Here is a 15401-nt window from a genome sequence, read left to right as displayed (position 1 = left end):
TGGGACTTGGGCCTCAGATTCACTCTCCAAAGCACAGGTATATGCAAACTGTCCCCAAAGCCACAGCTTGTGACTCTGAGGAGTACCCAAGCAGCTTGGGCCAGGGAGCAGGGATGTAATTGTGACTCTGACCCTGGGAGGCAGGCCGCAACACTGGTACAGTCTTGAGGGACAAGGGGGACTCCAGGTGCTTGGACCCCCAGGGAGCAGCTTGTAGCTACAATTTGGGTTTCAGAGCTAACAGGACACAGCAACCTCTCAGGCCCTAGGGGACAAGATACCACACAGAGGTGACTCTGGATTCTGGATTGGACATGAGGTATAGTGACAACAAGGACATAGGAATGATGGGGTGCATATGTGGCTTGGGCACTGGGGGGTGAGGAGCAGTGCAGTCATGACTCTACTTTCTGAGGAGGCAGGCACCTCAGCAGCTTAGACTCTGGGGGACTAGTCCAGTTCCAGGGAAGCAAGGGTGGTCCAGCTAAGCCAATATATGTGATATTTATTAGTGATATCATATGTGTCCCTTGGATGTGGGGCAGTACATCCCCTCAGGTGCTGATGAGGATCAACTACTTGATTAGGCCAAGGCATTGGTTTCCTGTGAGGTGGGATACTGCTTTAGCTCAGGCACTGCCTCAGCTCAGGTGCTGGGGGTCTGACTGCTTTGCTTGGCCAAAGCAATCCCTTGGGGATGTTATGGAACAACTGGAACTCTTAGACACTTTGGAAAACTGCTTGGTAGTTTTTAAAAAGTTAAGCATACACCTACTATTCACCCCAACCATTCCACTCCTAGATATTTACCCAAATAAAATGAAAACATATGTCTACACAAAGACTTGAATAGAAATGTTATAGCAACTTTATTCATAATAACTAGAAACTGTAATCAACCCAAACGTCCATCAAGAGACGAATGGATAAACAAAACATGATCTGTCCATACAACAAAATACAGCAACAAAAAGGAACAAACTAGTTCATGCTATATGGATAAATCTCAGAATCACTGTGCTGAGTGAAAGAACTAGACACAAAAGAGTAGATATTATAAAATCCCATTTATATAAAATTCTAGAGTAAACAAATTGATTCTATATGTTTGCCTGGTGCCAGGAATGAAGGGTAAATAGACTACAAAAGGCCACAAGGAAACCGTTGGGCTACGGGAATATTCTTGATGGTGGTGGCAGTTCTTGTGTTATATACTTTTATCTGACCTCATCAAATTGTATTATTTAAGTGGATGAAGTTTATTAAATATAAAGTATAACTTAGAAAAAAATTAAGAAATACACCAAAAAAGAAAAAAAAATAGAGAAAAGCATCCTAACTATCTGTGTAGCACTAACCAAGTCTTTTAACTTCTCTGAGCCTTAGTTTTCTAACCCGTGAGCTAGAAATAATACCCACTTCTCAGGTTTGTTAAAAGATTAGTGATAGCATATATTTTTTTAAAGTGCCTATGTAGCAGCTGGCATATGGCATGTGGCTCAGAAAATAGCTTAGGATTCTGATTTCAACTTCACTCACTTCTAGAACACTAATTTTACACACTATTCTCTAAGACTTTAATTTGGAATATATTATGCTCTACCAAGTCTGTTGCATTCAATTAACTGTTCAACAAACATGCACTGAATGGATAAACTAAAAAACATAAAAGGCATGCAAAGTATTTGGTGATATACAAGTATGAAAACTTATACACACACACACACACACACACACACACACACACACACACACACACCCGTAATGAACCAAATGACCTATCTTGCCTGATACACACACACCCCGTAATGAACCAAATGACCTATCTTGCCTGACCCACTTGCTGATCATTCATTCATTTGTCAAATATATATTGAGTGTCTACTATGTGCTAGGTGCTTGGGACACAGAGCAATCAAAGGAAACAAAAATCTCTGTTATTGGCATTTTGTATTCTTTAAAGGGTAGGGAGAGAAGGCAAGGGGAGGGGAGAATAAACACAATGAATGAGTAAATTACAGAATATGTTAGAAGGTGATAAATGCTACGAAAAAAGAAAAATAGAAGAAGAATTTGCAATTTTAAGTAGGGTACTCCTCACTGAGAAGGTAAGCATTGAGAAAATAACTTTGAGCAAAGTAGATAAGGGAGTTAGTCATCTGGGGACCAAAGATTCTAAGGCGAGAGAAAAGCTAGTGCTAAACCAGACCATACCTGGCTTATTTACCGACAGAGTGGATTGAGCAAGAGACATAACAACAAGAGATGAAATCAAAGCTATTTGGGTGTGAGGGGAGAGGCAGATCATAGAGGGTCTTATTGGCCATTTGGGGGAGTCACTTCAAGGTATTGAACAGAAGAGAAATAGTTTATTTTTGGTTATAAAAGCCCCCAAGAAATGTTTTATGGAAGATGTTTGAAAGCATATACTGAAAGTGAGGAAATTTTCCCCTGAATATCACTAATATCTTATTTATGACTTATTTTCAACCAAGGCCTCCTTTGTTCTATTTGTAAACTACCTCATTCAAGCTTTAAGTGGTACTTTCCAAGTTAAATGTCCTGGAGTTTGTTGGTTCACTAAAATGTACTTCGCCATTCCTACTGCTTCTTCACCTTTGTTTTAATCCATTTATAATGCATTTTTAATTAGAAAATGAGCTTATTTTTATATGAAGTCTTTCCTCACCTTGCTTATTAGGGCCACTATTACCTAAGTCTTTTCCTCTTGGATTGTGAAAACAGTAACTATATTTCTCTATTTCATTTTCAGGTGCATCAGGAACATATCTGTGACTTAGTTAAGACTGGGTCAGTGCCATTAGAAAATATTTAACAATTCTCTTAAACAGATGCAAAGGTAGTTTGCATCATCCAAGTACAGAGTGAGTACTTCCTCTAATATTTTCCTTATTTTTATATGCTAATTAAGCTCAACCATCATGTTTTTAAGCAACTACAGGGCTTTATGATAATATATTGATTTGTTTCCATAAACCTGATACTTTATTACGAGAACTATGTATGATCTGAAATCTTCATGATCTTATAGTCATTAATAAAAATGCTATGAGCCTATAATTGATTACTTCCATCCAGAGAAGTCTGTTCCTATGCAGTTCTCTCTTCATAAATACATACTCTTCCCACAAACCTACAATTCAGAGGCTTTTGTTCGATTTTCTTTTCTAAGGGGAAGAATCCACAGAGAAGGGAATCAATATTTATTTTAAAACTACATTTGAGAGAGCAAACTTTATGAATGAAACAAATTTGCTGGTTTTCTTCCCATTAACATCACTATTTTTTCAGCTATATTTGATCTATATTCAGAATCCACAAAATGTTCTTTTAAAAAATTTGGTTAGGATCTAAAGATAAAAATCCAGGTCTCAGTATAATTTATACCAACTCACTAGGACATCTTCAGCCATTCATCACCTTTTGGTTTCCAATCTCCTTTTATCAACTGCTCAAAATGTGTGATAATGGTACCACCTGCACCTAAAAATAAGAAAAGAACCTTCAGAAGAAGAAAACAGAAATGTGATTACTAGAGGTGGGAAAAGGAAAGGGAGAGGGGTGTTAGCAAGAAATCAGTTAATAGACACAAGGAGTGATTACATTTTATAATGATGAACATGTTAATTATTCAACTCCATACCCTACAAATATGTATAATCAGTGATGCTTTAATAAAAAAACAATAAATGAAAATAAGAAAATAAAACAAGAATGATTTAGCCAAATTTTTTTGAAAAAATATTTGAGAGGAGCCATAATCCTATCACCTGGTTGAAAATTCCAAGAGGATTCACAAATATAATTCTTGGAAGGAAGAAAAAAGTTGCCTTGCATATTTAAAGTACTGAGGCAATAGGAGCCATAATCCTATCACCTGGTTGAAAATTCCAAGAGGATTCACAAATATAATTCTTGGGAGGAAGAAAAAAGTTGCCTTGCATATTTAAAGTACTGAGGCAACGACAGTCCTTCCCTTTCCCAGCAAGGCAACCGCTATTGTACTGTAATTAAGGCTAAAATGCATGCCTCAGGCACAGAGATATGGCTAGAGGTTTATTTCAGACCTAAAAGATAAAATCCTCTGCTTTATCATTTCCTTTCCTGATATTAGTCTTAGTGGCAGTACACTGTAACAAGATGTTAGAAAAATTTGTTCAGTTCCTACATACAAAACAACAATAAAGGCAAGCAATGCAAAGTGAACTTGAACCCATAATTAATCATATTTACTATTTCCAGTAATTTAGGATGGGAAAAGAACACAGAAAAGATGGAGCAACATTTTTTATATTTACATGTATCACATCATTTTAAACTTGTTTTATTTATGGTGGCATTACAACTTAATTAACTAAAAATCCCTCCGGTTCTGGGGCTCCTAATCAAACAAACCATAAAAATTTTATACCATAAAGTAGTCAGCCTCAAAAAATTGGCTGATGACCAGTACTAATGAAAAGTGCTAATTTTGAATTAACTTTACCAACCAGGAGAAACAAGGTTTCCACCTTCCAAAAAGACTGTTATTGAAGTATGTGATCCCCATAAATGTAACCAGATAATTGTTCAGTAGTTGTGACTTACCAATAACAGAACACTTATGAATGCATATTGTTAATATTACCTCGGGCCCATCCAGTAGCTATCATGACTATCCAGCCATTTTTGTAATAGTTATTAGCATGTGTGACTCCACCTACTATTTTCCAAGTTCTGGTCACTTCCTTCATTCCTGCAGCCAAGAGTTGAACAGGTAGGAATGAATAGCCCTGGGAAACCAGGTCCCATGGGCAAAAAAAAATAATATACCTGAAATTAAAATGTAAATACTTTAATATATGAATAGCATCAGAAAAACAGAAATAAAAATCTAATCTATCAAAACAATTGCAAAAACAATTTGGCAAAACACAACAAATGGAATTATCCACATAAACACGGAATATGAATTCAAGAAAAGTACAGATTGTGTAGAGAATTGATTTTTTTAAATCACAAACATATCTGCCAAAAAGTCATGATCAGAGGGGAATGTAAATTTTGGACTTCAGAGTACTCTATAGATGTATGAATTATTTACTGATTCCTAAATTGTGCTTATCCTGTTCTATAAGCTTAATGCTGAACCCACTAATAAAATAGAGGAAATGCATAATCACTTCCAGGAGTAGGGTCTCCTCTAGCTGCAGTGTCTTAGTACTCTGGGAAAATGAATTAGACTAAAGGGCCTTCGGTAACTGAGCAAGTATTTCATTTCAACTCTCATTAACATCTTCACCTGTGCCCCTCTGTGCAGGACATAAAGTACAAACTATACAAAAACAGCTCACAAGGATACAGATTTGTGTTAAGGAAGAACATGCTTTCATACAACTGAAAGAATATGAAGCCCATTCCTTAAGTTAGGTAAGTAAGCTTTAGTTTTAACCAATTAAACCGTTATTAGTTTAAGAATAATGCACCTCTTCTCTGGTGAGTTTTTTTTTAAAACTTCATTTGTTCTCCCTATCCGTTCAAATATTAGCAGTAGTATTTATTGGAAGACACGCTACGTTTTTTCTCTCCATTCTTTAAATAATCTGTCAGACAATTTTGTGCTTAAAGCAGAACATATCTTCATTTTAATGGGGTGATATAGAATAGATGGCATGAAAGAAGTACCACATCTCTTTTAAAAGAAACTACTAATGTTAATAATACAATCCTTGATTCATAAAGTCAGAATTCTCAAAAGTATTCATGGAGTATGAAATGTTTACCAAAATACTGCTTCAGAGACCAAATACAAGACACAACAGTTTGTTTGGTGTAAAGCGACCTTTCTTCTTTATCTCCACTTACCAATTCCTTCCTATTCTTCAAGGTCCCACTCAAATACTACTATATCCACTGACTTTAGCGGTTTTGTTTTATTTAATCTTTTCAGCTCAGACTACATTCTAATGGCTCTGTACAAATAAAACAATTGGTTCCTATGTCCCCAAATAGCTCTTTATACATTTTCCTTTATAATATAAAATAAAGGCTGTAATGCTTGTAATTAAATTATAATAGTTCTTAGATGACAGGAATTGTTAATCTTCTTACGTCCTAACCTATAACTCAACATGATGAAAAGTAGCCCTGAATTAAATCATTCATTAGCCATCAATCTGGAGGCGAAATACAAAATACACCAAATAAAATAATCAGTTGACAAAGAGTCTGAGAAAAAGAAGTCATCTGAGAGCAGCAGATTTTTTAAAATGACTAGTATGATATTAAAATTTTACATGTTCATATAATATCTTGAAAGTCTCTGCACACTAGTTTTTAGATATAGAACTAATTTCTAGGAAGTAAGTTAGGTAATGGGGGAAAAAAAGAGTATATACATTTAAATGATCAATTTTCAAATGTATTTTTAATAAAATAAAATTATTTTGGTATCTAGTAAGGGGGATTTGGTTTCACTTTAGCAGCCTTTAATGCTCAAAAGTATTCTCAAAAGTAAAATATTCAAACAAAGAAACAACAGAAACAATATTACAAATGACCCCATTTTAATTCCCTACACTGAGCATATCTTTAACATGAGTTCGAAACTTATACTATTTCGACTTCCAGTCAACATGGTGGAATAGACAGTCCCCAGGCCAGCATCACTCTCTTCCACAAATCAACCAATTTACAACCATAAAAAAGCAACAACAGCCAAGCTAAGGCTGCTAGAACTCAGGGGAAGAGGAGGAGAGACCTACGAAGTGCATGAAGGCGGGAAAAGCCATGAAGAGAAAAAGAAAAAACTGCTCTGACCGTTTTGAACCCCGGCCACTTCCAGGCTGGAACTGCTGAGTGCTCAGAGCAGGAGCTGGCAAAAGCCACAGCTGTACCCTTTGGATGCAGTTCCTTGGAGGCGGCAGGGGAGAAAAGGGCCTTGGTGGCCCATGGGCCAGCAAGACCACTAGTAGGGAGTGGACCCACACAGGAGCGAGGAGCCACAACAACTGAAAAAAAGGAGCCACTCAGAGGCCAGTGAGTCATCACAAGGGACCAGCACACAGCCCGCCCATGGGAAGTGTTTGGAGCATGGGTGGTGGGGGAGACAGGCCCACCAGGGGAACATAGGTCACAGCAAAGACAGCTGATCTGTACCCCAATCAGCATAGGACCACTCAGAGGAGACTGGTCAGGAATATAGAACTGCAGCAGGTGCAGTCTGATGAAAAGACTCAGGCCCACACCAAATTTTCTACACAAGCCAGGTGCACCGGATCTCTCAAGAAGTCAAACATTAAAACCTGATCTGCACAAAAAGCCTTCCCCAGAGAACTAGTAGCAAAGCAGCAATTTAGCTACACCACACAGCTCAAGTACTGGTCCCCACAGGAAGTTCCCCCATTTTATAAGTAAGCAAAGGACAACAAATTAGTTGCAGTGCAGAGTTTAAATGGTGGGAACAGCAAGTAATCCAACACAGAGCTGAAAGAAAAAACAAAGTAACCACAACCAGAGACAAAGTTTCATATTCACTAGTAAAGGTCTCATTTCAACAAAGAACACCTATGACACCTAGAAGAACCGGATGTCCCCTGGGCTACCAAGCCAGAAAGGGGGGAGAGCCAGGGGCCTCAACAATGCCCCCCAACACCCACAACAAATCCCAAGGGTGGGGGACTAGGGCCTCAGCCACAGGATGCACCCTGGGCTCTCCTGAGCCAGGGCAGTGGGAGACCTCAGCCACACACACCCCCACCACACACACCCCCGCCACACAGCCAGCCCATTGGTGACCACCGAGCCACCGTAGGAAGCTCCCCAAGCTCTCCCGAGCCAGAGTGGTGGGGGGGCCTTGGGCCTCGGCCATGCCCACCCAACACCTGCAGGCAGCCCAGCAGCGACCACTGAACTGCCACAGAAAGGCTCCAGGCTCTCTCAGGCCTCGGCCATGCCCCCCCGACACCCACAGCCAGCCCAGTGATGACCACCGAACCACCATAGGAAGCACCCCAGGCTTTCCCAGGCTAGGGTGGTGGGGGGTCCTCGGGCCTCGGCCACACTGCCCCAACATGCACAGCCAGACCAGTGACGACCACCAAGCCGCCACAGGAAGTGCCCTGGGCTCTCTCAAGCTGGGGTAGTGGGGTTCCTTAGGCCTCAACCATGCTCCCCAGACATGCACAGCCAGCCAAGCAATGACCATCACGCTGCCGCAGGAAGCGCCCCAGACTCTCCCAATCAGGGGTGGTGGGGAGCCAAGGGCCTCGGCCACACACCCCCGACATGTGCAACCAGCCCAGTGATGACCACCAAACTGCAGCAAGAAGGGCCCCAAGTTCCCAAGCTGGGATGGTGGGGGGCGAGGTCTTTTGTCACACCTCCCTGACATCTGCACCCAGACCAGCAATGACCAAGCCACTGCTGGAAGCCCCCTGGTCTCCCTTGTGGGAACGAGGGGGGGGGTCACAGGCCTTAATCCCACCCCTCCTCCTTCCTCCTTCTTCCATTCCACTTCCTTCCCCTTTCCCCTCTCCCTCTCCCTCCCAACTGCTCCACTACAACATCCTAGGATGTAAAAAGTAATATTAATAAAATTACATTTTCTTTACAAAGAAAAAAACATACTATTTCAATAGCAATCTTGGACTTTTTATATTCAACCAAGTGACATTATGTTATACGGTCTAAAATCTATAATTACTGCTATTTCTGGACAAATATCTCTTTATTCTATTTAATCAGATATTTTTGAAGTACACCTACAATAAGCTAACATTTTAAACAAAAAAATTGTTCTCATTCAAAATAAATAGCCAAACAGCAAAAGAATAATTATTTATGATGCTCAGCAGACTTACGAGTAAACATATCAAACCAATGGCTCTATGACACAACTATTCCCACTCTATAACACAAATAAGCTTTTTAAAATTCCTTTAATGAATCACTCAACAACCAACACTCATTAAGTTATCACCATGTCCCTTCTGTAAAAATTATAATTTAACCTTTAAATAAAATTGTCAAATCTAAGGTACCTTTAACTTGTAAAGTACCTAAAGAAAACAGAGAGAAAAGAGAGAAAAAATGGAATGAGAAGACAACACGTGATTTCTCATACATTTTTAAGTAACACACTTTAATTACAAAAAAAAATGATAAAGAATAGAAGTTAGTCTAAAACAGGATACAATCAAGATTGTAGGCCACTAATAAATAAAACAGTACAAGTAGAAAAGATGAGGGGTTGCCCTCCTCTCAGAAGCCAACAAGAGAGCATGCCCAGGGTCCTAGGCAGCAGCTGAGGGCAGCCCCCTCTGCCCAAAACCAGGCAAGAAACAGGGTACACCCAGGGTCCTACGCAGGAGCCAAGGACAGCTCCCTCTGCCCACAAGCAGGTAAGGAGCATGCTGAAAACATCACTTCTGCACAGGTGGTCCACCACAGCCACTGCTGCCACAAAAGTGGCTCAATGCCACAGCAGTAGCCACAGCCACTGTGCAGGTGGCATGCCAGACACTTGGCTGCACTGACACAAGGAGAGTCACCAGCAGAAACCAGAAAAAGAAGAGGCCATCTCTTTTCTCAAAGCCCACTCCAGAGTAATAGAAGAAACAACTGCTCTACCAGATAACCAGACATCAATGTAGAGATACTAGAAATATGAAAACTCAAGAAAATATGACATCACTGAAAGAATACAGTAATTCTCAAATACCACACCCTACAGAGCAGGAACCCCTTAAAATGACTGAAAAGGAATTCCAAGCAATAATCTTAGGGAAACTCACTGACATATGAGAAGACTCAGTCAGTCAGACAACATAATGAAATGAGAAAAAAAATCCAGGATATTGAAGGAAGAAATTTACAAAGAGATTAATACCTGAAAAAAAGAATGTAGCAGAACTCATAGAACTGAAAGTTTCACTCAACTAAATAAAAAACACAATCAAGAGCTGAACCAGCAGGCTAGAACAAGCAGAAGAAAGAATTTCTGATTTTGATGATAGTCTTTTCAAAATAACTCAGGTGAACAAAAATAAAGGAAAAAAGAATTCTAAAAAAATGAAAAAAAATCTAAGAAAGCTAGCAGACAACCAGAAAGGAAATGGCATGAAAACCCTATTCAACAAAATAATAAGTTTTCCCAGGAACAGGGAGAGACATGGACCTTCACATCCAGGAGGCTCAAAGATCCCCAAACAGATTAAATCCAAAAAGACCCTCTCCAAGACACATGACAGTCAAACTGGCAAAGCTCAAAGACAAAGAGAGAATCTTAAAAGAAGCAAGAGAAAAGCATCAAGTCACCTACAAGGGAGCCCCTATCAGGGTAACAGCAGATTTCTCAACAGAAACACAACAGGCCAGAAGAAAATGGGATGATATACTCAAAACACCAAAAGAAAAAAACTGACAGCCAAGAATACTATACCCAGCAAGGCTATCCTTCAGAAATGAGAAAAATAGTGTATTTTCCAGACAAACAAAAACGGTGGGAGTTCACCACCACAAGACCAGCCCTGAGAGAAATCCTCAAGAAAGACCTGCAAATGGAATCTGAAAACCAATAATCACTACCATGAATACACAAGAAAGAACATAACCCATTGATAGAACAAAAATGCTAACAGGAAAAAGAAACCAAATCTTACCACCACAAAAAACCATAATGACAATGTAATAATGCTCCTGGCTTTATTTCTGATTTTAGAAATTTCGGTCTTCTATTTTCCTTGGTCAGTCTAGATAAAGGTTTGCAAATTCTGTTGATCTTTTTAAAGAATCACCTTTTAGTTTTGCTGATTTTCTCTATTTTTTTTCAATTCCCTTTTTCATATATTTCTGTTATAATCTTTGTTATTTTCTACTTATATTTGCTTTTGGTTTAGTTTGCTGTTCTTTTTCTATTTTCTTAAGGTAGAAGTTTACATTACTGATTTGAGATTTTTCTTATTTTTAATATAGGTGTTTACAAGCATAAATTTTCCTCTAGGCACTGCATGAGCCCTCCATTCTATAAATTTTGATATGCTGGGCTTTGATTTTTATCTCAAAGTACTATCTAACCTCCTGGTGATTTTTCTTCTTATCCATCATTTATTTAGGAGAGTATTGTTTAATTTCCACACATTGTGAATTTCCTAAATTTCCTTCTGTTATTGTGGTTGAGGAACATATTTTTTATGATCTTAGTCTTTTTAAATGTATTAAGTCTTGTTTTGTGGCCAAAAATAAAATAAAATAAAATTACGAGAGAGGAGATCAAATATTAACATCACAAAATGATTAAGTTTTGCAATGATGAATATGCTAACTGCCCTGATTAGATCATCACACATTGTATACATGTATTGAAATATAACTCTGGGGCCAGCCCGGTGGCGCACTCGGTAGAGTGTGGCGCTTGGGAGCGTGGTGGCACTCCCACCGAGGGTTCGGATCCCATATACAGACCAGTCCGCTCACTGGTTGAGTGCGGTGTGGGCATGACACCGAGGGTTGCGATCCCATTGCCGGTCATGAAAAAAGACAAAAAGGAAAAAAAAAAAGGAATATAACTCTGTACCCCATAAATATGTACAACCAATATGTATTTAAAAGAATTTTTTTTAAAAAATTTTTTTAGGGCCGGCCCGGTGACACACTGGAGAGTGCGCCGCTTGAGAGTGTGGCGGCGCTCCCACCGAGGGTTCGGATCCCATGTGGAGACCGGTTCCCACTCACTGGCTGAGCGCGGTGCGGGCGCAACACTGAGGGTTGCGATCCCGTTGCCGGTCAGTAAAAAAGACAAAAAGGAAAAAAAAAAATTTTTTTTATAAAGATGGGGGGCTGGGCCGAGCCCGTGGTGCACTCGGGAGAGTGTGGCGCTGGGAGCGCTGCAGCGCTCCCGCCGCAGGTTCGGATCCTATATAGGGATGACCGGTGCGCTCACAGCACTCACTGGCTGAGCGCGGTGCGGCTGATCTCAAAAAAGGACCAAAAAAAAAAAAAAAAAGGGGGGCTGGCCCAGTAATTCAGTTAGTTAGAGCATGGTGCTGGTAACACCAAGGTCCGGGGTTCCATCTCTGTACCAGCCAGCCACCAAAAAAACAAAAAAAGATGAGAGTAGAATTTAGGCCAATACCAAGAATGACCAGAGAGAGGCTTCCGAGGGTTAATCACTGAGAACTCAGTTTTTACTCTACTATCAATTCCACTCTTCGGTCAAAGAGTGTATCACTTAACTAAGCCTAAACATAACAATAAATTAAATATATTTTATGTTAGTCCAATATGACAGCTTTGCTCTTACACTTATTACTATAACAAATTAATAATTTTATGTGTATGCTTTGAAAAAGACTGACAGAATGACGCCTATAAAACTATATTTTTTCTTGTATTTTTCCTCATCTAAATGTAGTCTCAGTTATGCAAATGTGCAATACATAATAATTGATACTTGGAAGTTTAAGAAAAACAGACTGCATAAAAATCAATACATAAAAATTATAAAATATTAATTTCCCCAAGAAACAACTTATAGAAAGAAAAATCCCATCAAAGTGCACAGTTTTCCAAGAAGTATACTGACATATCAAGTTATTGTCTCTCCTTGCCAGTAGATGGTGCTAATCTCCAGATGTATATACTATGAGCATATACTAAATACAGAGGACCTTGCTTAGTAGTTTAAGGTACATTCCCACATCACCTAATCTCTAAAATTAAAATCAACTGAATGAAGCAAAGACTACAAATCTGTTCTAAATATTAAAACCTCTAAAATAGTAAAATATACTATTTCGTTAAGCCAGTATCATTTTTCACATTTAAGGGTCTGTGAGGACAAAGACAATGTTCTTATTTCTGGAATACAAAACAATACACTGCATAAGCACAGACTGAAGGGCTAGACATCCTAGGTAAGCCAGTATCATTTTTCACATTTAAGGGTCTGTGAGGACAAAGACAATGTTCTGATTTCTGGAATACAAAACAATACACTGCATAAGCACAGACTGAAGGGCTAGACATCCTAGGTTTGAATCTGAGCTCCAACTACTCAATATCCATGATACTTTGAGCAAGTTATTAACCTCTCATTCTTCAGTTACATGATCTCTTAAATAAGAATAAAAGAGTTCCTATCTCACAGAGTACTTGTGAGATTTATGTGAGATAATATATGTAAGCACTTAGAAAACTGTCTGGAACATAGTAAATGCTACATAAGTAGTTGCTATTATTGCTGTGTTGTAATGCCCAATAAAACAACTAGAACCAATAAAAATGTTCATCAACAAACGAATAAATAAAATATAGATATTAACATAATGGATTATATAGCAGTGAGAAGGAATGTATTATAGCTACATGCAAACACACAAATGAATCTTAGTAGTATAATGCTGAGTGAAAAAAACAAGTCCTAGGAAACTATAGACAATATGACACCCCATTTTAAAACAGCACCAAAACAAATAAAACTAAAAATCTATTGTTTATACATGTATATGATACAAGGTTTTGTAAAAGGTAAGATAAACACAAACCTTAGGATAGAGGTTATCTGTGGGAAACGGGGAGAGAGATGGGATGGGGAAGGGAATGTATGAGTATATGTAATTTACTGGTAAAGTCCATTTCTTAGGGTGAGTGAAATGCAGTGGAAATGTAAATTAGTACATTTGGCCTTATCTAATAAGAGTGTAAGAATCACCTTCCCTATAATTCAATAAATCTACTCTTAAGCATATACCAAGAGAAAATCTTGCTCATGTACACGAGTAAATACATGCAAGACTGTTTTTAGAAATGCTATTTACAATAGCAAAAACTAGAAACAAATCTGTCAGCACGGGAGTAGACAAATAAATTAGGACATATTAATTTGGCTATGCTATACAGAAGTGAAAATTAATAAATTACAACCACATGCAATAAGAATGAATCCCAAGAACAGATGTTGAGTATAAAACAGCAAGTCAGGGAAAAATTGCTTTATTTTTGATCAATTGATTCCATTTATAAAACTTTCAAAAACTATATTGTATAGGGAAATAAACATATGCTAAAACTGCATAGGAAAGCAAAGGAATGATAACCACAAACTTAAAGATAATGGTTACCTCTGAGGAAGGAAGAAAGGAGATGGGATGGAAGAAGTACACACAGGAGACATCAAAACTAATGGCAAGGGTCTGGGAAGATGGTAGTGGCTGCAAACATGATGATCTCTTCAAATCCCCACGTAAAAATGTATAGAACCACTAGATAGCAAAACCAAAATCTCATGCATAATACTCAAAACAAAACTATGTGACAAGGTTATCTCCTCAAGCCCTAAAATGTAAGTAGGCGAAGACAAATCACCAACACCTGCAAGACCTGTACTACTTGGCAGGAAGAAAAAGCAAATGGTTTTGAGAACAAAATAACACCAAAATGGCTAATGGGCATTCACTGGAAAGCACAGCAGGCCAATTTGGAAAAAACCAAAACGATAACAACAGAAAAGCTGAAACTGGAAGGGCTTCTGGCATCTCTAATACCAGATAAGACAAAGGGTCTATGATAAGAAGTTCTCAAAAAGTTGGAGCAATTTAATCCCTGTGACCTTTCAAACCTGACCCACCAGGGCTCTCTTCTAAAACAGGCTCCACACTGAGAAGAAACTGCTAGAGGAGAATCAAAACTGAGCAAGATAGAACATAAGAAATAGAAGGTCCAGAACAAACTGGGGAAGGGGAAGAGAACCACAAAATCTCAGAAAGCAGGTCATCATCTTTTGAACATTACATAAAAACAACAGAAGCAGTAGCCCTGTGAAGTCAGAAAATCTTTTCTGAATTCCACCTCATTCTGAAAGTTCAAGAAAATCAACTTCACATAAAAATGACCAACAGGAAAAGTATCAAAGTCAAATCCCTCACAAACTTACTACACGAAAAAAAACGTAGCAGAGTAAACTCCTATAAACAATGAAAGCATCAGGAAATGTGCCCACAAAAGAGATCAAAATTGCAACCTACTATTTCAAAACAAGCTAGAAACATTAAAAAAGTGATAAAACACATAAAAGAACAATATACATTAGAATTAGAAAAACTGAAAACCAAATGGACAATACTTAGGAAAGAATAATGAATAAAAGGAAAAAAAACAAAAACAACTTCAGAAACTGAAGACCAAACCAGAGAGCACAAAGATAGATAAATATAAAAGACAGTGTCTTCAAAAAAATAGAAGGTAAAAAGGGGAAAATAATTTATAAAAGAGACAGATAAAAAAAAGATTCATTGAAGAAAGGCAAAGAAGAGCCAATATATCAATAATAGAAGTTCCTGAAGAAAACCAAAGCAAAGGAAGAATACAAATACTAAAATAACTTTCCCAATTAAAAAAAACAT

The 15401-nt window shown here is 38.3% G+C and overlaps 1 protein-coding gene across 1 annotated transcript in view; it reads right to left on the bottom strand.

Moving 5' to 3' along the window:
• The window catches only part of TMEM38B (transmembrane protein 38B), a 54377-nt gene that overhangs the window by 17688 nt on the left and 21288 nt on the right, over positions 1–15401 (bottom strand). The window contains exons 3-4 of the mRNA XM_008592717.1: positions 4649–4833; positions 3417–3504 (exon numbers count right to left, since the gene is read on the bottom strand). Of these exons, the coding sequence (XP_008590939.1) occupies positions 3417–3504; positions 4649–4833 (273 nt within the window). The remainder of the gene's footprint in view (positions 1–3416; positions 3505–4648; positions 4834–15401) is intronic.

This window comes from Galeopterus variegatus, unplaced genomic scaffold, assembly GCF_000696425.1.
Source record: "Galeopterus variegatus unplaced genomic scaffold, G_variegatus-3.0.2 Scaffold8232, whole genome shotgun sequence".
NCBI lineage: Eukaryota > Metazoa > Chordata > Mammalia > Dermoptera > Cynocephalidae > Galeopterus > Galeopterus variegatus.
Note: the sequence above shows the minus strand (reverse complement) of the source record. Positions and strands in the feature narration are given on the sequence as shown.